The 21,688-nt window shown below is 38.0% G+C and overlaps 1 protein-coding gene across 3 annotated transcripts in view; it reads left to right on the top strand.

Annotated features, from left to right (window-relative positions):
- The first annotated feature begins 398 nt into the window (after positions 1-398).
- The window catches only part of SLC35F5 (solute carrier family 35 member F5), a 29,852-nt gene continuing 8,562 nt past the window's right edge, over positions 399-21,688 (top strand). Inside the window, exons 1-17 of one of the 3 annotated variants that reach the window (XM_084209540.1) lie at positions 1,283-1,338; positions 2,364-2,429; positions 3,543-3,613; positions 5,184-5,262; positions 8,044-8,185; positions 9,207-9,350; positions 11,196-11,258; positions 12,395-12,476; positions 13,806-13,996; positions 15,169-15,250; positions 15,588-15,675; positions 16,210-16,274; positions 16,609-16,713; positions 17,194-17,353; positions 18,762-18,852; positions 20,923-21,077; positions 21,531-21,619. In XM_084209540.1, coding sequence (XP_084065666.1) covers positions 8,051-8,185; positions 9,207-9,350; positions 11,196-11,258; positions 12,395-12,476; positions 13,806-13,996; positions 15,169-15,250; positions 15,588-15,675; positions 16,210-16,274; positions 16,609-16,713; positions 17,194-17,353; positions 18,762-18,852; positions 20,923-21,077; positions 21,531-21,612 — 1,443 coding nt within the window. In that variant the 5' untranslated portion in view covers positions 1,283-1,338; positions 2,364-2,429; positions 3,543-3,613; positions 5,184-5,262; positions 8,044-8,050 and the 3' untranslated portion in view covers positions 21,613-21,619. Of the gene's footprint in view, positions 427-1,282; positions 1,339-2,363; positions 2,430-3,542; positions 3,614-5,067; positions 5,263-8,043; positions 8,186-9,206; positions 9,351-11,195; positions 11,259-12,394; positions 12,477-13,805; positions 13,997-15,168; positions 15,251-15,587; positions 15,676-16,209; positions 16,275-16,608; positions 16,714-17,193; positions 17,354-18,761; positions 18,853-20,922; positions 21,078-21,530; positions 21,620-21,688 lie in introns of those variants that run through there. The other 2 variants (XM_084209539.1, XM_084209541.1) reach the window with 2 other exon arrangements.

Here is a 21,688-nt window from a genome sequence, read left to right as displayed (position 1 = left end):
GTGGATGGTGACGGTGGCGGTGGTGCGGACAGGGATGTGGATGGGGATGGTGATAGTGACAGTGGTGGGGACAGGGATGATGATGGTGACAGTGGTGAGGACGGGGATGTGGAAGAGGATGATGGTATGGCCGGGATGTGGAAGAGGATGCTGGTGCGGACGAGGATGTGGAAGAGGACGATGTTTCGGACAGGGATGTCTCGCCGCCCTTGCCGGTGCCGCTCTCCCCCGCCGCCCCTCCCGCAGCCGGGTTGGGCGGGCAGCAGGACAGGAGTGTGGAGCTGCTGGCCGAGCGCGTCGATGAGGCCGGCCCGCGGGCGGGGCGGTCGCTCGCGGGCTCGGGGATGGATTGCGGGTGTCCGGCGCGGGCGGGCGGTGCCGCCGCCGGACGGAGCGCGGGGGGCGCCGGGCCCGGCGCGGCCTCAGGTACCGGGAGCGGCGCCGGAACGGGAGCGGGGCCGGGAACGGGCGGGTCTCGCTGCTGCCGGGGGCACCGCGGGCGAGAGGCCCCGTAAGGCTGAGCGGGGCCGGGCCCGGGAGGGAACTTTGTCCCTTCGTGCGGGCGGAGTGGCCGTGCCCGGCCGGCCCGGGGGTGTGCGAGCGCCCCGCGTCCCGCCGGCCCTCGGCCCCGGCCGCCCGTGACAGCGGTGTGGGGAACGCGCTCTCCGCTCCCCGGCCCGGGGAAGCTCCCCTGGGCGGGCGGGGGGTGTGTGGCGGGCTCCGCTGTCCCCAGAGCGAGCCTGCACCCGCGGCGGTGCGGGCAGCGCGACCGGGGCAGTGACTGTGGCCCTGCGCTCGGCGCCGGCGGGGCCACACCTCGGCCGCCCTGCCCTGCCTGGGCCGTGCGCTCGCTACAGGAAAGACTCTGAGGCGCTGGAGCGTGTCCGAGAAGGGCAGCGGAGCTGCTGAGGGGTGTGGAGCACAGGTCCTGTAAGCAGTGGCAGAGGGAGCTGAGGGAGTTTAGCCTGGCGTAAAGGAGGCTTTGGGGAGACCTTGTTGCTCTGCAGAACCCTCTGACAGGAGCCAGCTGGGTGTCGAGCTCCCAGGCAGCAGTGACAGGACAAGAGCACACGGTGTTAAACTGCGCCAGGGGAGGTTCAGGTTGGACGTTTGGAATAATTTCTTTACAGAAGGTTGATTAAACAATGGAATGGGCTGCCCGGGGAGGTGGTGAAGTTGCCATCCCTGGAGGTGTTTAAGGAAAGCCTGTGCCACGGTCTGGTTGACAGGGTGGTGTTTGGTCATGGGTTGGATAGATGATCTCAAAGCTCGTTTCCAACCTAATTGATTCAGTGATTCTGAGCTGGCACCACTGTCCTGCGTTGCTGGGGCTGAGAGGTACGTGCTTCCCCTGCTTGGGCTGCAGGTCCCTTTCCTTTCCCCTTGCAGTTTCCAGTGTTCTACTTGTGAGTTTCTAGTCATTCTTCCTCCTCCGAGGTCCCCAGGGCTTGAGCCATATATCTTTTCTCTTAGGCATTCACTTTTCTGTGAGTGCATTAAGAAGACTTACTCATTTCCTTCTCTTTATTCCTGCTGCTTTTCCCCAAAGATCTCTGTGAGCAGGAATGAGACCCCTGTTCACTCCAATGCAGTGATTTCATGGATTTCTACCTTGCCTGGAAGGCTCAGCTTCCAGCTGCCAGGGTGTCTCTCTGCAAGCTGCCCTGCTGGTTCTTATCAGGAATCTGTCTTTATATCCTGTGACAAAGCACGATATGTTTAGTCCTTGCTCTAGACAAGATTAGATCTGGAGCATGTGAAATGGATGTCATTTGTAATCCTTAGCTGATGTTAAATGTGGAGCTACTGGTGGCTGGGATTGCTCTGTACGTGGTGAAGCTTAGAGAGGCCTTGGCAGCTTGACATGGAGTTTTTTCTCCTAATGTTGCTGGACAAGAATAACAAGGAGGTCAGTGTATGTTCTGCTTGTCAGCTTTCACTCTGCTGACCTGAAGCTGGGGTGTTTCCAACTCATTCAGTCAGACTTCAAGTCCAGCAGGGTCACAGGCTTGCTGGGGGTGCTGCAGGAGTTACTGAGAACTGTGTGCTTGGATGGCCTGGTAGCTGGTAAGGACTCTGAGATAGGAAACAGATTAATACTTTGCACTACTAGTTCTATATAGGAACATTTGTTTGAAGCATTGTTTCATGAATTTTGAGTAAGTGCTGAATAGGAAGCTTTCATTTCATTGGTGAAAATGTTCAAACATTCTTGTTATTTTTATTCCTCAAATACCCATATCCAGCTGTGCCATGACAGTTTGATAGCATGACTGTTACATACCAATAGATTTCTAAAACATACCTTTAATTAAGCTAAATTCTCTTATTTTAGTAGTAAAATTAATGTATTTTCTGTGCAGACTTTGTCTTGTGTAACTTCCTATGCAAATGGGAGCAGTGATCTCTACTTGCAGAACTCAGTACTGGTATGAAAAACTTGGTTGCTTTTTTGATCTTTTGCTTTGCTATATTCTAAGATCCTACAGGAAACTTTCTTTGAGTAAAAATGACAGGGCTGCAGTGAATGTAATAGTCATGTTGCATAAGGCTCACTTTTCTATCTCTTCTGAATATTCTTGCCTTTGCTGTCACCTCATGGTACCCTTTGGAGGTTGAGTAGACATCAGAATTGTGTTAGATTAATGTTGCTTTAATGTAGGCTTACAGATTTTGACATAGAAATGTAAATCATTTTACTTTCAGGTTTTTTTTTCTGGTTAAAGTGAAAGCAGGGTCTCTGTTTCTCTTATCTCAAAAGCAATCCAATATGAAACAAGAATCACTGATGACAGAACATGTTAAAAGGGGGAGGAGGTTGTATCCCAGAACTTGTATTGTTGGAGCAGCTGGTATAACTGGAAAAACTAAACCTTATCTTGATATGTTGTCTTTCAAATTGTATATGAAATAATCTTGAGTAAATACAAGGAAGAATTTCCAGTTGACTTGCTTGCACCATGGCTTGTGACTGAGATGCTGTTCTGTGTCTTTCTTTTGGCATTCTTGCTATGTCCTTTTTTTCCTGTATTTTGGTGGTAGAGGGGAGAGACAGGCTGTGTGTTCTCCTCCTGGAACAGCCAGAACAGCAATACTTCTGTTTTGCAATGATTTGGCAATTCTTTGGCCTATAATGTTCTTTTCCCTAGTTGTCAGTGCAGTAAAAGTTTGAGAATTTCATGTGATTTTTCTCTTCTTGGGCGGAGCTTGTAATGTGGAAATAATCTGCACAAAGAAACATTTGATGCTGTCCAAATGAGCTTGCACATGAAGTATGAGTGGTGCAGTTTTATTTCCTGCCCTCAGAAGTTGCTTGTTGCATGTTCAGAAGAGGAGAGTTGGACAGGCTGCTGAGCCTGGTGGCTTCAGTGCAGTCAGCTGTGGGAACATGCACTGTAGACTACACAGTGAGACTGCTTTTTATATCTTTTGATATCATAAATTGAAGTGGTGGCTCTTTTTACACAATCTAGGGTACTGCAGCATTTAAAAATCAAAAGTACAGTGTCATGACAAGAAAATTTTTAATGTTTGTTTTTCAGAAGATCTTCATGTAACTGGCTGAAAAATGGTTCTGCAAGATGACAGCACCAACTCTAAGACTGTTGGAATGGTAAATAAATTTTAAAAAGGAGACTTTAAAAGTTCTCAGTGCTGTTTGCTGAAAATCATAATGATATTAACAAAAGTCTTTTCAATGAATATTCCTTAAATGTCAGATTAGAGCTGGTATGTTTAAAGTTGCACCATGTGGAAAGCATATTTATTTCCTAATAATGGAAACAAAGGGCAAACATGCTAAAGTTTCTGCTCTATAAATAGAGTAGAATATGATATTTACTTTTAAACCATAATTTTTATTGCAGTCTCTGTGTCTTCTGGTGGCTTAAATTTATCATAACTTTTTGCACTTGATAAATTAAATGTTCAGTAAGGGTAAAGCCTTACTGAATACAATAGTAATGCCAAGGTTGTGGCTTCAATCCCTAGGCCATTCACTTAAGAGTTGGACTTTATGATCCTTGTGGGTCCCTTCCAACTCAAAATATTCTGTGATTTTCTGCCTTGGTGTGCAGGATATTCAGTGAGCATTGTCTTAATGGAATAGAAGATGGATAATCGCATGATTTTGTCTTAAAAAATGCATCTTCCAGTTTGTTGGGTCTTTTAAAGCAGTTATGATAATTTGGTAAACTGTGGAAAAGGTTTGAACTTGCTGTGTGTAAATGTTGAGTTCAGTGGGGGCTTGTGGGGTCCCTCTTAATGAGTTACCCCTTAATCAAAGAGGTGAAAAGCATGAATTTAGCTATTGCTCCCTGTTAACAGTTTACAAACTCTCAGCCATGCTTGACAGGTGATCAAAAGCTAATTTTGGGTAAGCATTTAATCCTGCTCTTGGTGCCACTTCTGTTGGGGACACTAATTTGAGACTCCTTAGCATAGTGTGTGACTCCTTTTGATTCAGGATATCCCTAAAACAGAGCTTAGCAACATTTCACATTAATAATAATAAAAATTCCAGCACTTCCAGGCAATAAAACTTATGGCTCTATTTTGTATCATGTAACCGTGGATTTTATTGAATGTGTTTATAGGATCTGAGTTTAAAAATTATAAATAAATTTTATGTAAGATGGTGTTTTGTTTTAATACACTAATAATTCTGTATCCATTTAAGGAAGGAAAGATACTGGGCTTTCACAAGACATAACATGGAGGTGCCTTATCTTTCTAGATTATTTTAAGGCCAACAGCCTGTATGTTCTTCCATTACCTTCCTAGTTCTAATGTTTAAATTCTTTGCTTAGGAATGTGCACTGAAGAAATAGTGCACATTTTCTCTGCACAGCTTAGAAAATCAGAATTTAACATCATCAGGTTCTTGTTCCTCATGTGAACCTCTTATAGTCAATTAATAAGGAAGAGATTGTGTTCTTTGTAATATCAAAAGTAGGTAAGGCTCTTGTTTTCTTGCAATTCAGGGCTGCCCTGCTGGCATTTTTGATGCATACCAGTTCTTAAGGTTCTAGATCTGTATGTCCCCAACACTTAGGACTTGAGCTGCAGAAGACACTTGTAGAACTTGAAATTTTAAACAGTCTTTTGCAAAGATAAATGCTTAATGTATGTAGGCACATGGTGTTTCACACTTTGCTTTTTTTTTTTGTTTTTTTTTTTTTTAGGAGACTGTCTTCACTTTGACATGAAGTGTGAAGTTTGTTAGTCACCACTTTTGTTTCTTTTTTGCAGTTATTGTGGAAGGTAATGTGAGAAAAATCTTGTTCTTTTGTGTTCAGTTCTATCAGAGCATATTACCCTCAATGTACAGAAGCCAAACATGAAAGTGTGGAATTGTATTTCATTGCAAGTTAGTGAGTACTTTTAATAAGTAACAATGTGTCTCTCTAAAACTTCTCAAAATAGTACTTTCAATCTGTCTTTGCAATTTTGCATTTTGTGTGATGGTTTACAGGGTTTTAATTCTGTCCTGAATCTTATTATTTAGGTTTCAGTAGGCTTTTGAATTTCTGCTGAACTTCACACATACATTTTAGTATTGCTGCTTGTTAACTTTTTTAGTCAACTCTTAGTTTGAAGGTGATCGTGCTGCACTTCGTAGTCACCTTTTCTTGTTAAGCTTTTTGCCTTGTTAGGGAAGGATCAAGCAAACGCTATATTAGGCACACAGAAATGTTAAACAGATACTTGGTAGTCAGATGAGAAGTAATAGCTGCTCTTACTGCAACATATAAAAAATTCCAACTTCCAAGGCATAATTATGGGCTCTTTATTTAGAATTTTAGCATCTACTTATCAAAGTTACAGAAGAAATGGTGTAAAATGTGCATAGACTCTGAATAACTTTGTGTAACCTCTTTTCTAAGAAGTGCTGGGTGTTCCATCATCCTTTATTTTGCTCCTGTTGAAGGATTTTAAAGGGATTTGTTCAAGCCAACATAGACAAGCTGAGCACAAGATTAAACAGCTGCAGAATGTGAATGTTATCTGTGCATGATCTCTGTTCACAGAGTGTGCTTTGAAGCAGCCTGTGGTGAGAGCAGCAGAGCTGTAGGTGTGAGGGACCATCTGATGTGGAGATGTCCAGTTGATCAGGCTGCTGCCATTCCCTCCTGTCTCCCCAGCTACCTCTCCCCTCTGCCTGCAGCACAGAGCTGTTGGAAGGCTGCAGTGCTTTCTATTTCTAGGATACTTTCCCACTGTCCAAGAGTTGTGCCATAGCCTGACAGGAATGAGATTTCTTCCTTCCAGCTTGTTTGAACTCTTCTATGCCCAGCTTCCACATTAGCTGCATATTATGCAAACACACGAGCAATTTTTAGGCTATATATAATATAACTTTATGTAATGGCTTGTAGGCTATTAGTCATAATAAAATGAAGGCAAAGTTTGTAGAGTATAATATGTAGTATTTGTTAAATCAATTCCTAAAAACTGAAAAAACCTTTATAAGCTTTCAAGCTTGAAAACCTCTATGTTAGTTTCTTCAAGTTTCATACATTTATTTGCTCTTTCTTTGAGAACAAATGTTTTCTCCTTTATTCTGTATCAAGTAGAAACTATAATTCCTTGCTGAGTCTTTCAGAAGTTTGCCTCTCTCTATTCAGAGATTTCTGCTTTCTTTTGTCAGTCCCACCATTTTATCAGAAAAGCAGAGTAATTATCCAGAACTGATGCCCACACATGGAATATATCGGCATAGATCTAGTGGTATAATTATACTTCAGGGACTCTGCCTGTTCATTTTCCTTTTGAAAGAAGCTCTTTAGAAATGGAGGAAAAAGTGTCAAGATTTGAACATGGCAGAGACTGTATAGAATATGAGTCAATGCAGAAAACATTGCTGTGATCTCCAGTGTGCTTGTGCATATCTGGGCATTTAAATCCTTAATCTGAGGAACAGGCTACTCTGGAAAAAAAGTAATGTACCTTCCTCACTCACTGAGGACATTATTGCACTGTCTCTTTCATCAATCATTTGTAAATAATGAAAAGAAGGCAAGTATTTGTATGTTGACACATTTGGAAAAAACCAAGTTCAATTAAAATTTATCAAGCCGTATTAGCAAAGAAGATGACCTCTATTTATTATGAAAGTCAGAAGCTGCTCTCTAAAGATGACTTAGATTGTAGTTCCTTGAGCAGTTCTCTCAGATGTGGTGTTTGAGTTTATGGTATGCTGTGCCATCTGTAGTTAATGAACTCTTAATAAATTGGTTCTTAAAATATATACATAAATAAGTGAAGGTTAATGATAGAAATAACATACATGTTTGGCTGACATGCTTTAGAGAGTTTGTAAAGGATTCTAGTACAAGAATGAGTCATCAGTCTTTGTCAATTGTATTTGAAGCTTTTTAGTAATATGATTGAAAGTTTTCCTGAATTTAGGCCATCGAATGGGCAGCTGGAAAGCTGTGTCACAAATCTGAATTCCTTTGCGGTAGCATTAATGAATTTTTGATAGATTTTCGCTAGAATTGGTTCATGCCTATGTTTCATAAATTACCAAATAGCCATTTAATAATTTTTTAATACTATTGAATATGTAGTCTACTTTTTTAAGTTTACAATTATTCTATTTTTTCTTGAATCACCTCTTGTTATAAGAATTTATAATTTACCCAAATGTTTTCCTATGTCTTCTGAAATATTTGTTGAATGCCTCTAAGTTTCAGCATGTTTCTGACATTTGTCACAACACATCAATCTAATTTATACTGTTTGCAGAACTTGTAGTGTAAATTCCAAAAAGAGATTGTGTTTTACCTACTATTTTCTTACTTCATTGCTAAAGAAGTTAAGAAATTTTTGTAAAGTCAAGATTTACTTTCTAGTTGTCCCTAAAAATCTCTGAAAATTTCTGCCGGATCGGTCAAAGATCTGCTTTTTAACAACACAGTCATGTGTGTCCTTGCATATTAGGTCCTGTTCATGTGTATGAAACAGTTGCCCCCAGTGTTTATTTCTTTGTGTGTGTCACTGTAACATTTTGTGTGTTATTTCTTTGTCTCCTTTGCCCAGGTTCCAAATGGTGTGGGTTTTTATCATGAACCGGATGAGCTCCCAGAGCAGCTCATCTGCCCAGCGCAGGCGAATGGCTCTAGGAATTGTCATTCTCCTCCTGGTTGATGTCATCTGGGTGGCCTCTTCAGAACTCACTTCTGTGAGTATTGCTCCACACACTTTAAGGGAAAATTAATGAGAAAAATGCAGCAGAATCATAATTATCAAACTTGGTGTTTCACCCGCGTGAATCCACTAAAAATTACAGATAAGTTCAACTCATTTTCTGTGTCAAGACAGAAGGTGTTACTGACAACTTAAACAGCATAAACTCATCACTGGGTACTGTAATCAGGGAGTTCATTTTGTTTTTGCTGTATTGATTAAAATAATGCCCATATGGTTCCCAAAAATTAGTAAATGAGCTGTAACATGGCAGGCTGATTGATGTGGTGAATTGCAGTTCAGAACATCCAGAAGTTCAGGATGAAAAGGCTCAAGTCATGGAGTTAAGCCCTGTAATTTCATCTAGTTCATATATTAACCATATTGAAACTATTGAGGTATTTATTTCATGTTAAGTTTTAGGACTTAAACCAGAGCTTTAGCAATGGAAATTGAGTTTTTAATGAATTCCTAAATTAATTTCTCTGAACAGTCATTAAGTTATGTTCTACATCAGTTTTGAAACTAAATGTATACAATTGTTTGTGCTTATCTTGTGATATTAATAAAACATTTTTTTCAATGAGCTGGTGGAGTCACTCTTGATACTGAAATGTTATTTAGCCAAAGTAGTCTTCTCTAATTTATGATTAATATATTATTGCTTATAAAAGTGGCCTTCAATTTAGAAAATATTTGTATGTAAATGTATTTTCAGTGCTATTTGAGTAGCATGTAAATGTGTTGCTTGGTGAGACAGAAGTAAGAAGTAGTTTTCTGTGGCATTGTTTCTTACAAAAAGTCTCCTTGTTGTTGGCATTGGAGGTAGTTTGGGAGAGGGTTCCCCCAGAACAGGCAAGGCCACTTGATTCCTTTGGTTATCCATGCCAGTACTCACAACTCTGGTATTTTGGGAAGCAGGCTGTTCTGGACTGTATATTTACACTTGATCGTTCATTTTGTGAACTCTTACCTACTTGGTAATTTTGGATACTACAATTACTTTCTTTCCACAGTATGTTTTTACAAGGTACAACAAACCCTTTTTCAGTACATTTGCAAAAACATCCATGTTTGTTCTATATCTTCTGGGATTTATTGTTTGGAAGCCATGGAGGCAACAGTGTACTCGTGGGTTTCGTGGAAGGCATGCAGCTTTTGTAAGTATTTACAACTCTGTAGATGTTGTGATAGTTGTCTAAGTTTGTACAGAAAAAAACCCCTTAAAATAGAGACTAGAGAAGAGCAAAGGTTACATATTTGAGGCATAAGCTGAATCATGCCACAGGAAGGCCTGGCAGCCATAACAGTTGTCATGTGAAAGGATGAGAGGTGAGAAAAAGCAATGTGAGATTGTCAGGAGCTGTAAGTAATGCTCTGCTGGGCCAGGCCATAGGTCCCTGCAGCCTGGTTTTGTGTCCTGGGCAAATGCAGAGGATAATTCCTCTTAACAAGAGCTTATGGAACTCACTGTTGGCTCTTGGTTCCCTTTAACTCCCCCCACATCTGCAACCAATGGAATCAGAACTTGATCTTTTTAGCTGATTTTTAGCACTGACTCTTTTTGTCTCTGGCACAACTATGAACTGTTTGCTGACTGTTTTGAGGGGATTAAAGTTACATTTAGTAAGGGTGGTAGAATTACATTTTTGTTGTTGTTAATATTATAGCTTTTATGCATGAGTGACCTTGTGATGCCCATTCCAGAGTTAGGCATAGTTTGTGCTAGAAGCTAAAATTGTTGTTATATGACAGAAATGCTGGGTTTTTTTCCAAGAGATGCTGGGAAGAGCAGTTGTTTTGTGCCAGTGTTTCAAGATGCTGAACAGCAGCACTCAGGAAGCAGGAAGGCATTTGGCCTGACACTAATCTCACATTAAAAAATCCAGAAAATGTGATCCAAGAACATGCTGTTAATCGACATGTCTTTATGGAAAATAGCTTGTGTGAAAGAGACTTAAGATTTTCTGGATACGTTAGACTTCACTGATAGTGACAGTTGCAGGCATAACATTTAAAGTGTGATTTTTTTTTTTTTAAAGAAAAGACAAAGCACAAAGAACAACTGAAAAAATATTTTTAAAAAATTCTTGAGTTAAACACATAAAGCTTTTAAAGTTGGCTGATGTCTTGATACAATTTTTGCTAGATCAGCCTTCAATACCAAGTGTTTGTGTGTAATATGGCATGTGTTAGACTTGATGTTGTTCAGGATCTTCATAAGATAATTTGGGAATTAACAGAACTTAGTTTCTTTGCTGACAGTAATGAAATACGAACTGGAAAGCAATGACTAAGAGTGCCCAGTCTGTCACATGTTGTATGTGGCACTCATGACACTGCTACTGGAATCCCATTGTTTTTCCTTTTCAAAAGAACAGTGCAGACAGGACTGTAATATGCTGTTAGAAAATTCCTTCCCCTTCAAGGGGTGTAGTTAAATCTTCAACTCTGTAATTATTGCAAGTGCCTTTAAAGTGTCTTGTGTATTAGTCTGGACAACACATCCATTTATATGCTTTTATTTCAATGATTGCTTGGAGAAACACTCACACATTATTTTGAAGTTCTCGTCCACATTAAAAGCTTTGTTTAATAATTTTGCTACAATCGTGGTAGAACAGCAAGCTGCAGGTCAGGGCAAATGGGTTTGGCAAGGTGCAGAAAGGAGGAGGGAAAGGAACTTTGCCTCAATAAAATGAAGAAAGAAGCATCTTGTTGTTAATAGATGCACAATCATTTAGTGGGTATTGTGTCCCTAAGACTGAATTTTGCAGGTTTTCTGTATCTAAAGAGCCTCATCCTGCATTCATACCTGGGTAGTTGAATTCAGTGGGGTTCAAGAGGTACAAGGAAATACTGAAATTATTTACTGAACTTGTAAGCCCTCTTAGTATTGGGGAGGAGGGCTGAGAGGAGAGAGGGAAAAATCCTTACTCTTCAAAAATTGCAGTTACTAATAACTTTGTCTTGGTAGTTTATTACATTAAAATTTCTGTAATTAGTTTGCAGATGCTGAAGGTTATTTTGCTGCTTGTACAACAGATACCACTGTGAACAGTTCTCTGGTAAGTGCCTTAATTTATGAAGGTGAATGCTTTACAATAACATGGCACAGCTATCTTGACTTACTGTTTATAAAATATGGCAGTTTTAACTGTAGTAGGTTTTGTCAAAGGGGATTGGTAACTTACATCCTTATATGTTACTAATAAGTACTGCAAATAATGGTATTGCTTACTGTAAGAAATATGGGTTCTCAGCTCAATAAAGCACTTAATTGAATCCTTCTGTAGTAGTTTGTCAAAGAAATATTATCTTCTACTGAGAAAACCTTTACATATTCAGCTCATACCATCTCTGTAATAGAGGGGGGAAAAGCAATTGAGCATTGCAAATTACTGTATGGATATTTTATACAGAATTACTTGAAGAGACATTTTTTTCAGGTGTATTCTTCATTTAATTTTTTGGGGATTTTTAACTTTATTTAAGAATAAAATCTTCTTGGCCTTCTCAATTCATTAAGATCATGTGACTCTAGAAAATTGAGCAATTTTGCATTAATTTAAACATCCACCAAAATTCTTATCCTAAGCAAGCCTAATGAAAATCCAACTACCAGATCTTTTTAATGACTTTAGAGTTTATCAGTTTAATCTAAACAAGCAGCTTAAAACATGTCTTGTTAGCAAAAGTTTTAATTGTTTGAAATACTTCTAAGTGCCTTATGTATTGTAGATATTTCCCAAAGTTTTTTGATGTTTAGGTCTAGGGTAGAAAATAAGGGCTTTTAGGGTCATGGGAAGAAAATGAGTACTTCAGTCTTTCTACATACAGTCTGTGTTTTGTGTGTCTAGTTTGTAATTTGGACAGAAGCTATAGCTAATGAAATATCTGTAATATTGATGACTTACTTTGTAATTTTAAATCAGTAGGCTGTCCATATGTTTTGTGTTCATGAGGATACACACAAAAGAGCACAGTTCTCTTTTAGTACTGTGTTTTACCAATATGTGTAACATGCAGTGTGTTGTATACATGTATTTTGACAAGTCTATCCACTGTGTGCAGACCTGCTTTAAGTCTGATTCTCTTGCTATTAACTTTTTCTTTATTTAGTTTTCCAATTCATTAAATAAATTCTGGTAATAATTGAATTATACTGCTTAACTGTATTTTTACTTATACTGATTCATTGCAGAGTGAACCTTTATATGTTCCTGTAAAGTTTCACGATTTGCCAACTGAAAAAAATGGCAGTAATAGTAGTGATGCAGAGAAAAGTGAGTAAAGACTTTTGGAATGCTGTAATGTTAGTTCTTTGGAGAAGGAGTTACTTTTCTCTTTGTTTAGTATAACTGCTGTCATGTTGCAGGACATGCTTCCCCTTCATCCCCTCCTTTTTGTTTTTTTCCTTTTCTGTCCTTTCTGAAATCTCTTATTGCATGAATTGCAGCCTCATATATTTACTTTCAGGTAGAGAAAACATAGGCCTGTCGTTCAGTTTACCTTTCTTGGTCACTACAGATGCAGCCTATGTTTATCTCAAGGGACCAACTAGGTTCAGTACTTGTGATTCTTTCCCTCTGGGCTTGTAAGACCAGCAGCAGTGAGTCAGCCTCTGGAAAAAAAAGCTATTGTCATTTTTAGAGCAGGAGCAAAGCAGTCAAAGTAAGAATTTTAACAGTCTATGTGCATTCTGGTTTTATTGAAGCCTCACTATCTTGTGAGAGTACCTGAAACAGGCCTGACTGGCCCAGACAATTGTAGGAAGGTTGGCTCCAGAACATCCAGTTAGCCGGTCCTCAGCAAGAGTCCCTGCTTATCAAAGGGAAGCTCTTTTAATTTCTCCATAGTACACATTAGGAACCCCTTTGGTAGGCTCTGCTTCCTGTGGCAACATGCACCAATCACTTCAGAATTGTTCCACTTGCAGCTTTCCCTTTACTTTTTTTTTTAGGAAACTAGGTATTGTTTCACATTGATTTAAGCTAATATTTGCCTGTAGTGTTTAGTGTAATGTTTTATTTATGGAGGAAACTAATGATACTAAAATAACCTTCTAAATAAAACCTAATCCTAGTTTGCAAGATTAGTTAGAGAGTGGATTTCAAAAGGGCAAGTGACTTTATGGTCTCTGCTAAGCTTTGAGGCTGTTGGACTTTAATCTTCTAAATGAAACATTGTCCTTGCAGTTAGGTATAATTGTGTGCAGGTGTTGGCTGTTTGGCTATTAGACAATTAAAGAAAATCATATATATATAATAGTTTTTAAGATGGAATAATTGTTATCTAAAAATTGTTACCTTTTGTTGATATTTTTGACAGGGAGCAGGGGTGGTGCTTTTCAGTGATGTTTTCGTGGGTGGACAACTTACTGATGGAAAACAGTAATTAATTGTACTTTGTCTTATTAGTGGCCTCCTAAATAGCAAAATATTAGTTTAATAAATCATGATGGCATGTCTTCTAATTGGATAAGAACCTGTTATTTGTGCAGTATTTTAATCAATGGTGTGTTACAATATCATCATTTTCTTTGCATATTGTGTTGGCTCAAAAAGTTTAAAAATAAAATGAATTTTTTTTTTCTGTTTTTTCTGCCTCTCAAGCACCCAAGAAACCTCGTGTGAGGTTCAGTAACATCATGGAGATCCGGCAGCTGCCATCAAGCCATGCTTTGGAGGCAAAGCTGTCCCGCATGTCCTATCCAACAGTGAAGGAGCAGGAATCCATCTTAAAAACTGTGGGAAAACTCACTGCAAGCCAAGTAGCAAAAATTAGCTTTTTCTTTTGCTTCGTGGTATGTGCTCCATTCTTTCAGAAAACTTAAGTAAAGATGCATTTAAAACTTGTATAATAATAGTATTGCGATGAATTAAGTATTGAATATTGAATATATTGAATTAATATTGAATAAGTATTGAGATGACTTGTATTCTTTAAACCTTATTTTATAAATGTGCTATAAGAAGTAAAACTTTCCATGTGCAAGATGTAATTATGAATCTGCTGGTAGATGCTGTTACTGCATCATGCCTCAGTTCTAGGGGGAGAGAGAGATTTCAGTGGCAGAAAAATGTAGAGGGCAGATCAGTGATACCTTTTCTAGAAGCACCTTCACAGCTACTGCCAAATGGATTCTATGTAGTGTGGACTCATCATGGCTTTTCCTCAGGGAGTGGAGCTATTTAAGCATGATTGTTATTATTATTGCTATCATCATCATCAACAATAATACCACTTATGCATGTACCAGAAAACAGTGGTGCAATTTTTTCTGGGGTAGTGTCCTCATGTCTAAAACAAATCTGTTTATTCTGTTCATGGACACTACTGGCATGTACATGTATTTCTTCTTGGAATTTGTGACTATTTCTACATAAGACTAGAATGGTTACTTCCCTTAGAATATATCTGAGATCTTACTAGTGAGATCTCAATCAAGAAGTGAGAAAACATTTGCTGTTTTTTTCCTTTATGGAGGAATTAAGAAATATTTTTTAGGCATTCAACGTAAGAGATGCTTGTTTTTAATGGTGAAGATGTGTGCTGGTTTTAAGTACTCTGAAAGAACCTCCTTAGGTTGACTAATGTCACATGCATTACTGAAATTTCTTTGCAGCCCTTGTGCAGTTATCATCTTGAAGCACTCCAAAACAAGTTAAAAGTACCTTTAGTTACTACAGACTAGCTATTATAATGTCATTTTAATTCTTTTTAAGTTCTGAAGTATGGTATTTCGTTATTAAACATGTACTTGAATGTGGTTGGTTTGAGCCAGTTCTAAATTTGTTGCTGTCTTTTAATGTCACTTCAATAGAAGTTAGAAGTCTCTTTAAGCTAAAAATCTAGCTCTGATTTTATTTTTTAAAAAATTGGATTTTTTTTTAAGTAGGATTTTATTGCACTGAGAAACTTAAGCTCTGTTGTTGTTACCCATATAATAACAAAATTATTTTTCTTTTTCCCCAGTGGTTCTTGGCAAATTTCTCGTACCAAGAAGCTCTGTCAGATACCCAAGTTGCCATAGTTAATATCTTGTCATCAACCTCTGGTAAGTTTTGTTTACACCACCAGATAATGTATTACAACACTGTTTATAACATACAAATCTCATTCATTACAATGGGTTTATGTGACATTTTTACCTGTGGATTTGACCTAAAGGCCTTGAATATGTGTGTTTAGAAGATTAATTTTGTATTTGCAGAGATTTTTTTAGAGTACCTTCCTATTTCCCCTGCTTTTTGTGTGTGTACTTCTGCAGCTACATCTGTATATTGAAGAAATTTATTTGGAGCTAATTTATAATAGCTTTGAAGTTGTATAGTTTTCTGAGCAAACTACTGGCAAAACTTGGTTGTATAAACTCCTCTGAATTTCTCTTGCAGGGCTTTTTACATTAATTTTAGCTGCAGTCTTTCCCAGTAACAGTGGAGATCGGTTTACCCTGTCCAAATTATTAGCTGTTATTTTAAGGTAAGGTAATGGGAGGGAACATTGGGTCCAAAACTCCCTGGTACAGTGAGAGGACAACTGTACCTACTGTACCTGTGCTATCTGTGACAATAAATGATACCCATCACTTTTTAAAAATCCTTGTTTCACAGATGAATTGAGCAACTGAATTAAGGATTCTTAAATGCTTCATATCATGAACCATTTCCAATCTCATTCTCCTGTAGGAAATTAGATTAATTTCTGTTGGAAATAGATGAAATTATTTCCTTGTTTATTTGTGGTTTGTTTTAGTTTTGTATGATGGTGAAAAGGTTTGACACTCAATGTTTCTTTATGTCAGGCTGTTTCATTAAATGCCTGGACCATTGTTCTGGGAAGTTAAAGGTGGGGTTGAGAACTCATTTTTACTTTCCAGAAAGGGGTTTGGTTAACTAAAAATGCCAAAAGATAGAACCGTATATTTGTTTTTCTCTTTCTTTTATCTGTTTTTGTAAAGAAATTCCTGAGTTCAAGCAACATTTTGCATTTCTTTTTTTTTTTTTTTTTTGCTAGCATTGGTGGTGTGGTACTTGTTAACCTTTCTGGATCTGAAAAATCTGCTGGAAAAGATACAATAGGTATTTACTTATGGGTTTTTAATCCTGGAATATGCAGTGATCAGTACCATCTTCTGACAGTACTAAGTAGTCATATAGCAAGCTCTACATCTCTTATTCATGTAACATTTCACTATCTGGCTTTTTATTTTCAACTTCTAAAACTTGCAATTTATGGTAATTTCCCACCCTATATGTATGTTGGGAAAGTATTTATATTCTAGAGCTTTCTCCATTTTCCCATGTTTTTCATTTAGTAATGGATTCTGTAATCAACAGAGGTTTAGGAGAGTTGATCCTTCTGTGCATAACATGTTTGGCATATCTCAAGGGAGTATTTTTTCCATTTTTCCAGGTTCCATTTGGTCTCTTGTAGGAGCAATGTTGTATGCTGTCTACATAGTCATGATAAAAAGGAAAGTAGATAGAGAAGATAAACTTGACATACCAATGTTCTTTGGTAAGACCAAAAGTAACTAACTCTGTTGAAAGCTTTAATTCAATGTGTGATTAAATGATATGCTTTCAGGCACTGAACTGTGTCTGAGTGGTAAAGGGGCTTAGAAAAGCCAAGGAAGTAGAGAAAGCCTCTTACTCCCACGGTTATGAATCCTTTAGAGGCTGGTTGTATGAATTGTTTCTTGTTCAGAGCCTTAACAACAAGAGAAACTTCGTGTAGGTATGCAGACAGCCCCACTGACTTAATGAGATTTCCTAATTTTTTTTTTTTTTCAATTTCAAACCTGTAAATATCTGATGCAAATTTAGTTTGTGAATTTCAGGTTAAATTTCTTATATTTATTTCCTTTGAAACATTTCAAATATTGCTTCATGGCTGCTTTTTTATATGCATATTGTCAAAATAGCTGATTTTAGCTGAGATTTTGATTATGTTGAAGAAAATGTATTATGATTTACTTAATACTGTTTTTATATCCAGGTTTTGTAGGACTGTTTAATCTGTTGCTGCTGTGGCCAGGGTTCTTCCTGCTTCACTATACTGGGTTTGAAGCATTTGAGTTTCCCAATAAACTGATATGGATGTGCATTGTCATAAATGGCCTTATTGGAACAGTTTTGTCAGAGTTCCTCTGGCTGTGGTATGTACTCCATACGTTGAATATAATTTACATGAATTATCTTTCCTATGTTGAGCTGTAACTTTGTGCCCTTTTCTTTTTCCTGTTTTTCCTGTCCATATGAGCAGTTTCACCATTGTGTCACAGTGTCCTGTTAAAGACAACAGCTAACTTTAAAAAGTAGCTGATGTGTGCTTGTAGTAATTACAATGCTGTGTCTTAGCTTATTGCAGAATTAACATTTGAGACAAAGAGCCTTTGTGCTACAGAGTTGCAGTAGCAGAAGTAGAGTATGAGTTCTGTTGTAACAGTTCTGTGGCAATACTGCAACAAAAGATTAAGGTGGGGTAGGTGGAGTTCCTTTTGGTTTTTTAGGGGTGTGGATTTTTGTTTGTTTTTTCAAGGTTAAAGTTATGTATGCATTTAAGTAATTTTTTGTTTATTGACAAATTTTTACACCAGTCCTAGTTATAAATGCATTGTAGCATGTGTTCCTTTGCAATTGAACTGGTTTGTTGATAGAATATTTTTGTGATGTTAATGCCATCCTGGAAGATTAAGCTGCAGCTCAGTATCAGTGTCAGGTTAAGTGAAATTTGAATGTAGGCGAAATAACAAACAAACACATAAACCCCCCAAACCTCAAACATTGTCTCTCCAAAATCAAGTACTAGCATAGGAGTAAGTGCATGGGTGTGCACAGATTTTTTACATACATGATATTTGTTTAATTACTCAGAATGATATTCCAGTCAGTTTAAGACTAGTTTTACTTCCAGTTCCTTTGCCCTAGAGTTTTGGACTGGTTCTAATTACAGAGTTTGTGCTGATATCATTCTTTACCAGTGTAGTGTGCCACTAGTGTAGTCTTCTTTACTTTTTTAGAAGTAAATAATATCATTTAACCGACTTGTTTACTCCACCCAAGCACATATTACCAACTACATAATGTAGGGATAGATATGACTCTTTGTGGTCTTTTTTTAAACTTGCTGATAAATTTTTCTTGGCTTCTGTACCTTTTATGCATTTACAGTTTTCTGTGGACAGGTTGGTTGTAATTCAGAAGCAATCTCTTATGCTCTAGAGAATCAGGGTATGGAAACAAAATGCAGATTTTTCTAGACGAAGTTAGTACATGTGAAATAGGGAAATTTCCATCATCTCAAAAGATTGGTATGGGAATTAAAACCTCAGCCCAGAAGACATTCATTGCCTAGTTAAGAATTCTGTGCATTTTCACAGATTTATGATGGAGTGTGATGGTGTGGGTTAATTTTTGACTATTAAACAGTAACTAACAGTTTATCAAATGTCTTCCTCTTTGATGTATTACTTTGGTTGTCTTTTAACTTTTAAGACCTCATTATTATAATTATTATTTATTGTCATTAAATTGTATAATTGTTATGATTTTATTGTCTTTTAGGGGCTGCTTTCTTACCTCATCACTGATAGGCACACTTGCCCTAAGCCTTACAATACCTCTGTCCATCATAGCTGACATGTGCATGCAAAAGGTAAGATACTACTAAATTTTGATCATTGTTTACAGAATTTCTTCTAATTAAATTATTTTAGGCTTGTACTTGTTTATTTGGTGCAAGAAATTAGTTGAGTTTTGCACTTGGAATGTTTCCAGCCAAAAAGAGGCTTTGCTGTTCAGTGTTTCTGCAAGCAAAGTGTAAATTGTAATGAGTACTTTTAGACTTCTGAAACTTTGTGTATGTAAAAGTGAAGTAAAAAACCCCAAACATAACTTGTATTTTGCTTTTACTTCATGTCAGTGTGGATTTTGGGAAATAAGTCAGAAAAATAAAAGGATAAATATAAGAAAAGTCAAAATGAGTCAGACCCATACAAAACTTTTGTAATGAACATGTGATAGGCAGTATATTTTGTGTTAGTCTTACCTGCATATTCCAGTCTGGAAATAGAGCAAACACTGCAGTGGTTCCAACAATAATAAAACATTTGTTGGTCAATACATGTGAGCTAATGCTGGTAGAAAAAATAAGAATTTTATATGTAGGTTTGTGTGTCAGTACACATTTTAGATATACACAGATGTGTGTGTATGTGCAAATACATTGGTAGAGGTGTATATATATAGTTACATATATCAAGATATAAAAATTTTAGGTTGTCTTCTGAAGCGATTCATCTAAACTTCTGGGATGCACTGAAAAATGGACTATACTTTTCTAATTCCCAGTAAACAGCCTAATCTCTAGGTTTTTTATTCTGAATAAACACAGAGTCCCGATCTTGTCCAATTTATTTATTCTTCATGTACTAATGCAACATGGAGGCATTTCAAATAGCAGAAACATCTCCTAAGCTCTGTTGGATGACTTTCAGCTGACATTGGTAACAAAAGGGCAAATTACTTTTTAACTCACATTGTGGGAAGTAAATCCTTTCTGTCTTACATTTTAGAAAATAAATTACTAGTATTAGAAGCACAAGTGAGGAACCCTGATTAAAGGCAGAGTGCTGCAGACTTGGAGGGTTTTTGGAGAGGTTTATTTGTGCAAGTCTGTGCAGAATCTTCTAAGCCAAGCCCTGTGCTCACTGAATTTTCAGGTGTCCACATCTCAGATAACCTGACAGAAATTTTAGCTGCCCTGCCTCTGGCCAGCCTTGTTTTTACTTAAAAGAACCCTGCACAAGAATGCCACTGGAATGGCTAACAATCATGGAATCATAGAAGGTGCTGAGCTGGAAGGGGACCCATCAGGATCACCCAATCCAGCTCCTGGCCCTGCCCAGGACACCCCAAGAAACACGCCATGTAGTGTAAAGATTAAAATACCAATACATGTAGCCTTCATATGACTGTCAAATGGCATGGTAATTATGTAATATTCATAATTACTAACTTTCTGGGTATTTATTTTTCTGTCATTTTCTAACATAAATCTGAATATTAGGAAATTATAACCAGGTTTCTAATGACTAATTCCTTTTGGCAACTTACATGTTCTAAATTTCATTAGAAATCAGTTGGGAAACACAGGGCTTAACAATTGCAGTTGATGAGATCTTTGAGGAGGATCATCAGTGCCAGGTGCCAAAGCTGAATCTGTTTTCTCCAAAGTCTTCAGTTTTGGATCTTCTCTCCACACGGGGGGGCTGTGCCCACGGCTCGTGGCTCTGTCATCCTGAGAGGCAGGTCCCAGGCTCCTGCTGTCCTTGTGCCCTTGCTTTGGAGTTACAGAACCATGGAATGCTTTGGGTTGGAATGGCCTTTATAGATCATTGCTTTCCAACCCATGGGATGTCTAGGAGACTTTCTCCTTGGCACCAGAAACACAACTAAAAACCTAAATCTGGGACTATTTGGGAATAGCAGTCTTCATTCAGCTCTCAGTGCAAACAGAATGTTCCATTGTTAAGAATGGGTTAGTGGGAACAGGTTATGCAGTCCTTAGAAGAAGCAATAACTATAGAAATTGTACAAAATAACTCACACTGTTTAAAACTACTCAAACTGCATCTCCAATTTACAATAATAATAATTGCAAATATACAGCATGTCAATTATTTTTTGAACTATCTAGTGAATGATGTTTGTGTCTCAATTCCAGGTGCAGTTTTCCTGGTTATTTTTTGCAGGAGCAGTACCTGTATTTTTTTCATTTTTCATTGCAACTCTCTTGTGTCACTATAACAACTGGGATCCAGTGATGGTGGGAATCAGAAGAATTTTTGCCTTTATTTGTAGAAAACATCGAATTCAGAGGTAGGGCAGTCACAAACCATAATCCTGTCTCTTTAGCCTTTCCAATATCCTATAATCCTCTAGTATTTTATTAGCCACAGTACTCATACTCTGTTTATTTTCACCTGATTTTATGTTCAGGTGCACTAATTTCTTAATAGCAGTAGTTGCCAATCCATTCATACAATTATCCTATGCAATGCTCAGAAAATGAAAAGATGTGAAGTCTGTTTACCTTTTAAAAGAAGTTTCCTAGTGGTTGTCACAATTTTTTCCCTTAATGCATCTGTAATAATTTCCAGCACATGCAGTGAAAATTGTGCAAACTTGAGTATCCACTTGATAAATTTAAGGAGTCTTTGCATGGTTTTAATGGCTAAAGTTCAAACAGCTGCATACTTGGTGCCTATGTTGGCTTCATAACAATCAATTAAATATTACTGTATGACTTGAAATAAATGTGTTTCTTTTAAGAATGCCAGAAGAAAGTGAGCAGTGTGAAAGCCTCATCCCTATGCATAGTGTTTCACAGGATGGAGATGGCTGCTGTTCATAGACAAAAGGTAAACCTTTAATAAACCTCAAACAATGCCCAAAATGGTGAGGATTGGTTTTCATGGTGGCATTTGTGT

This window comes from Fringilla coelebs, assembly GCF_963513975.1.
Source record: "Fringilla coelebs genome assembly, chromosome: 7".
Lineage (NCBI taxonomy): Eukaryota > Metazoa > Chordata > Aves > Passeriformes > Fringillidae > Fringilla > Fringilla coelebs.
Note: the sequence above shows the minus strand (reverse complement) of the source record. Positions and strands in the feature narration are given on the sequence as shown.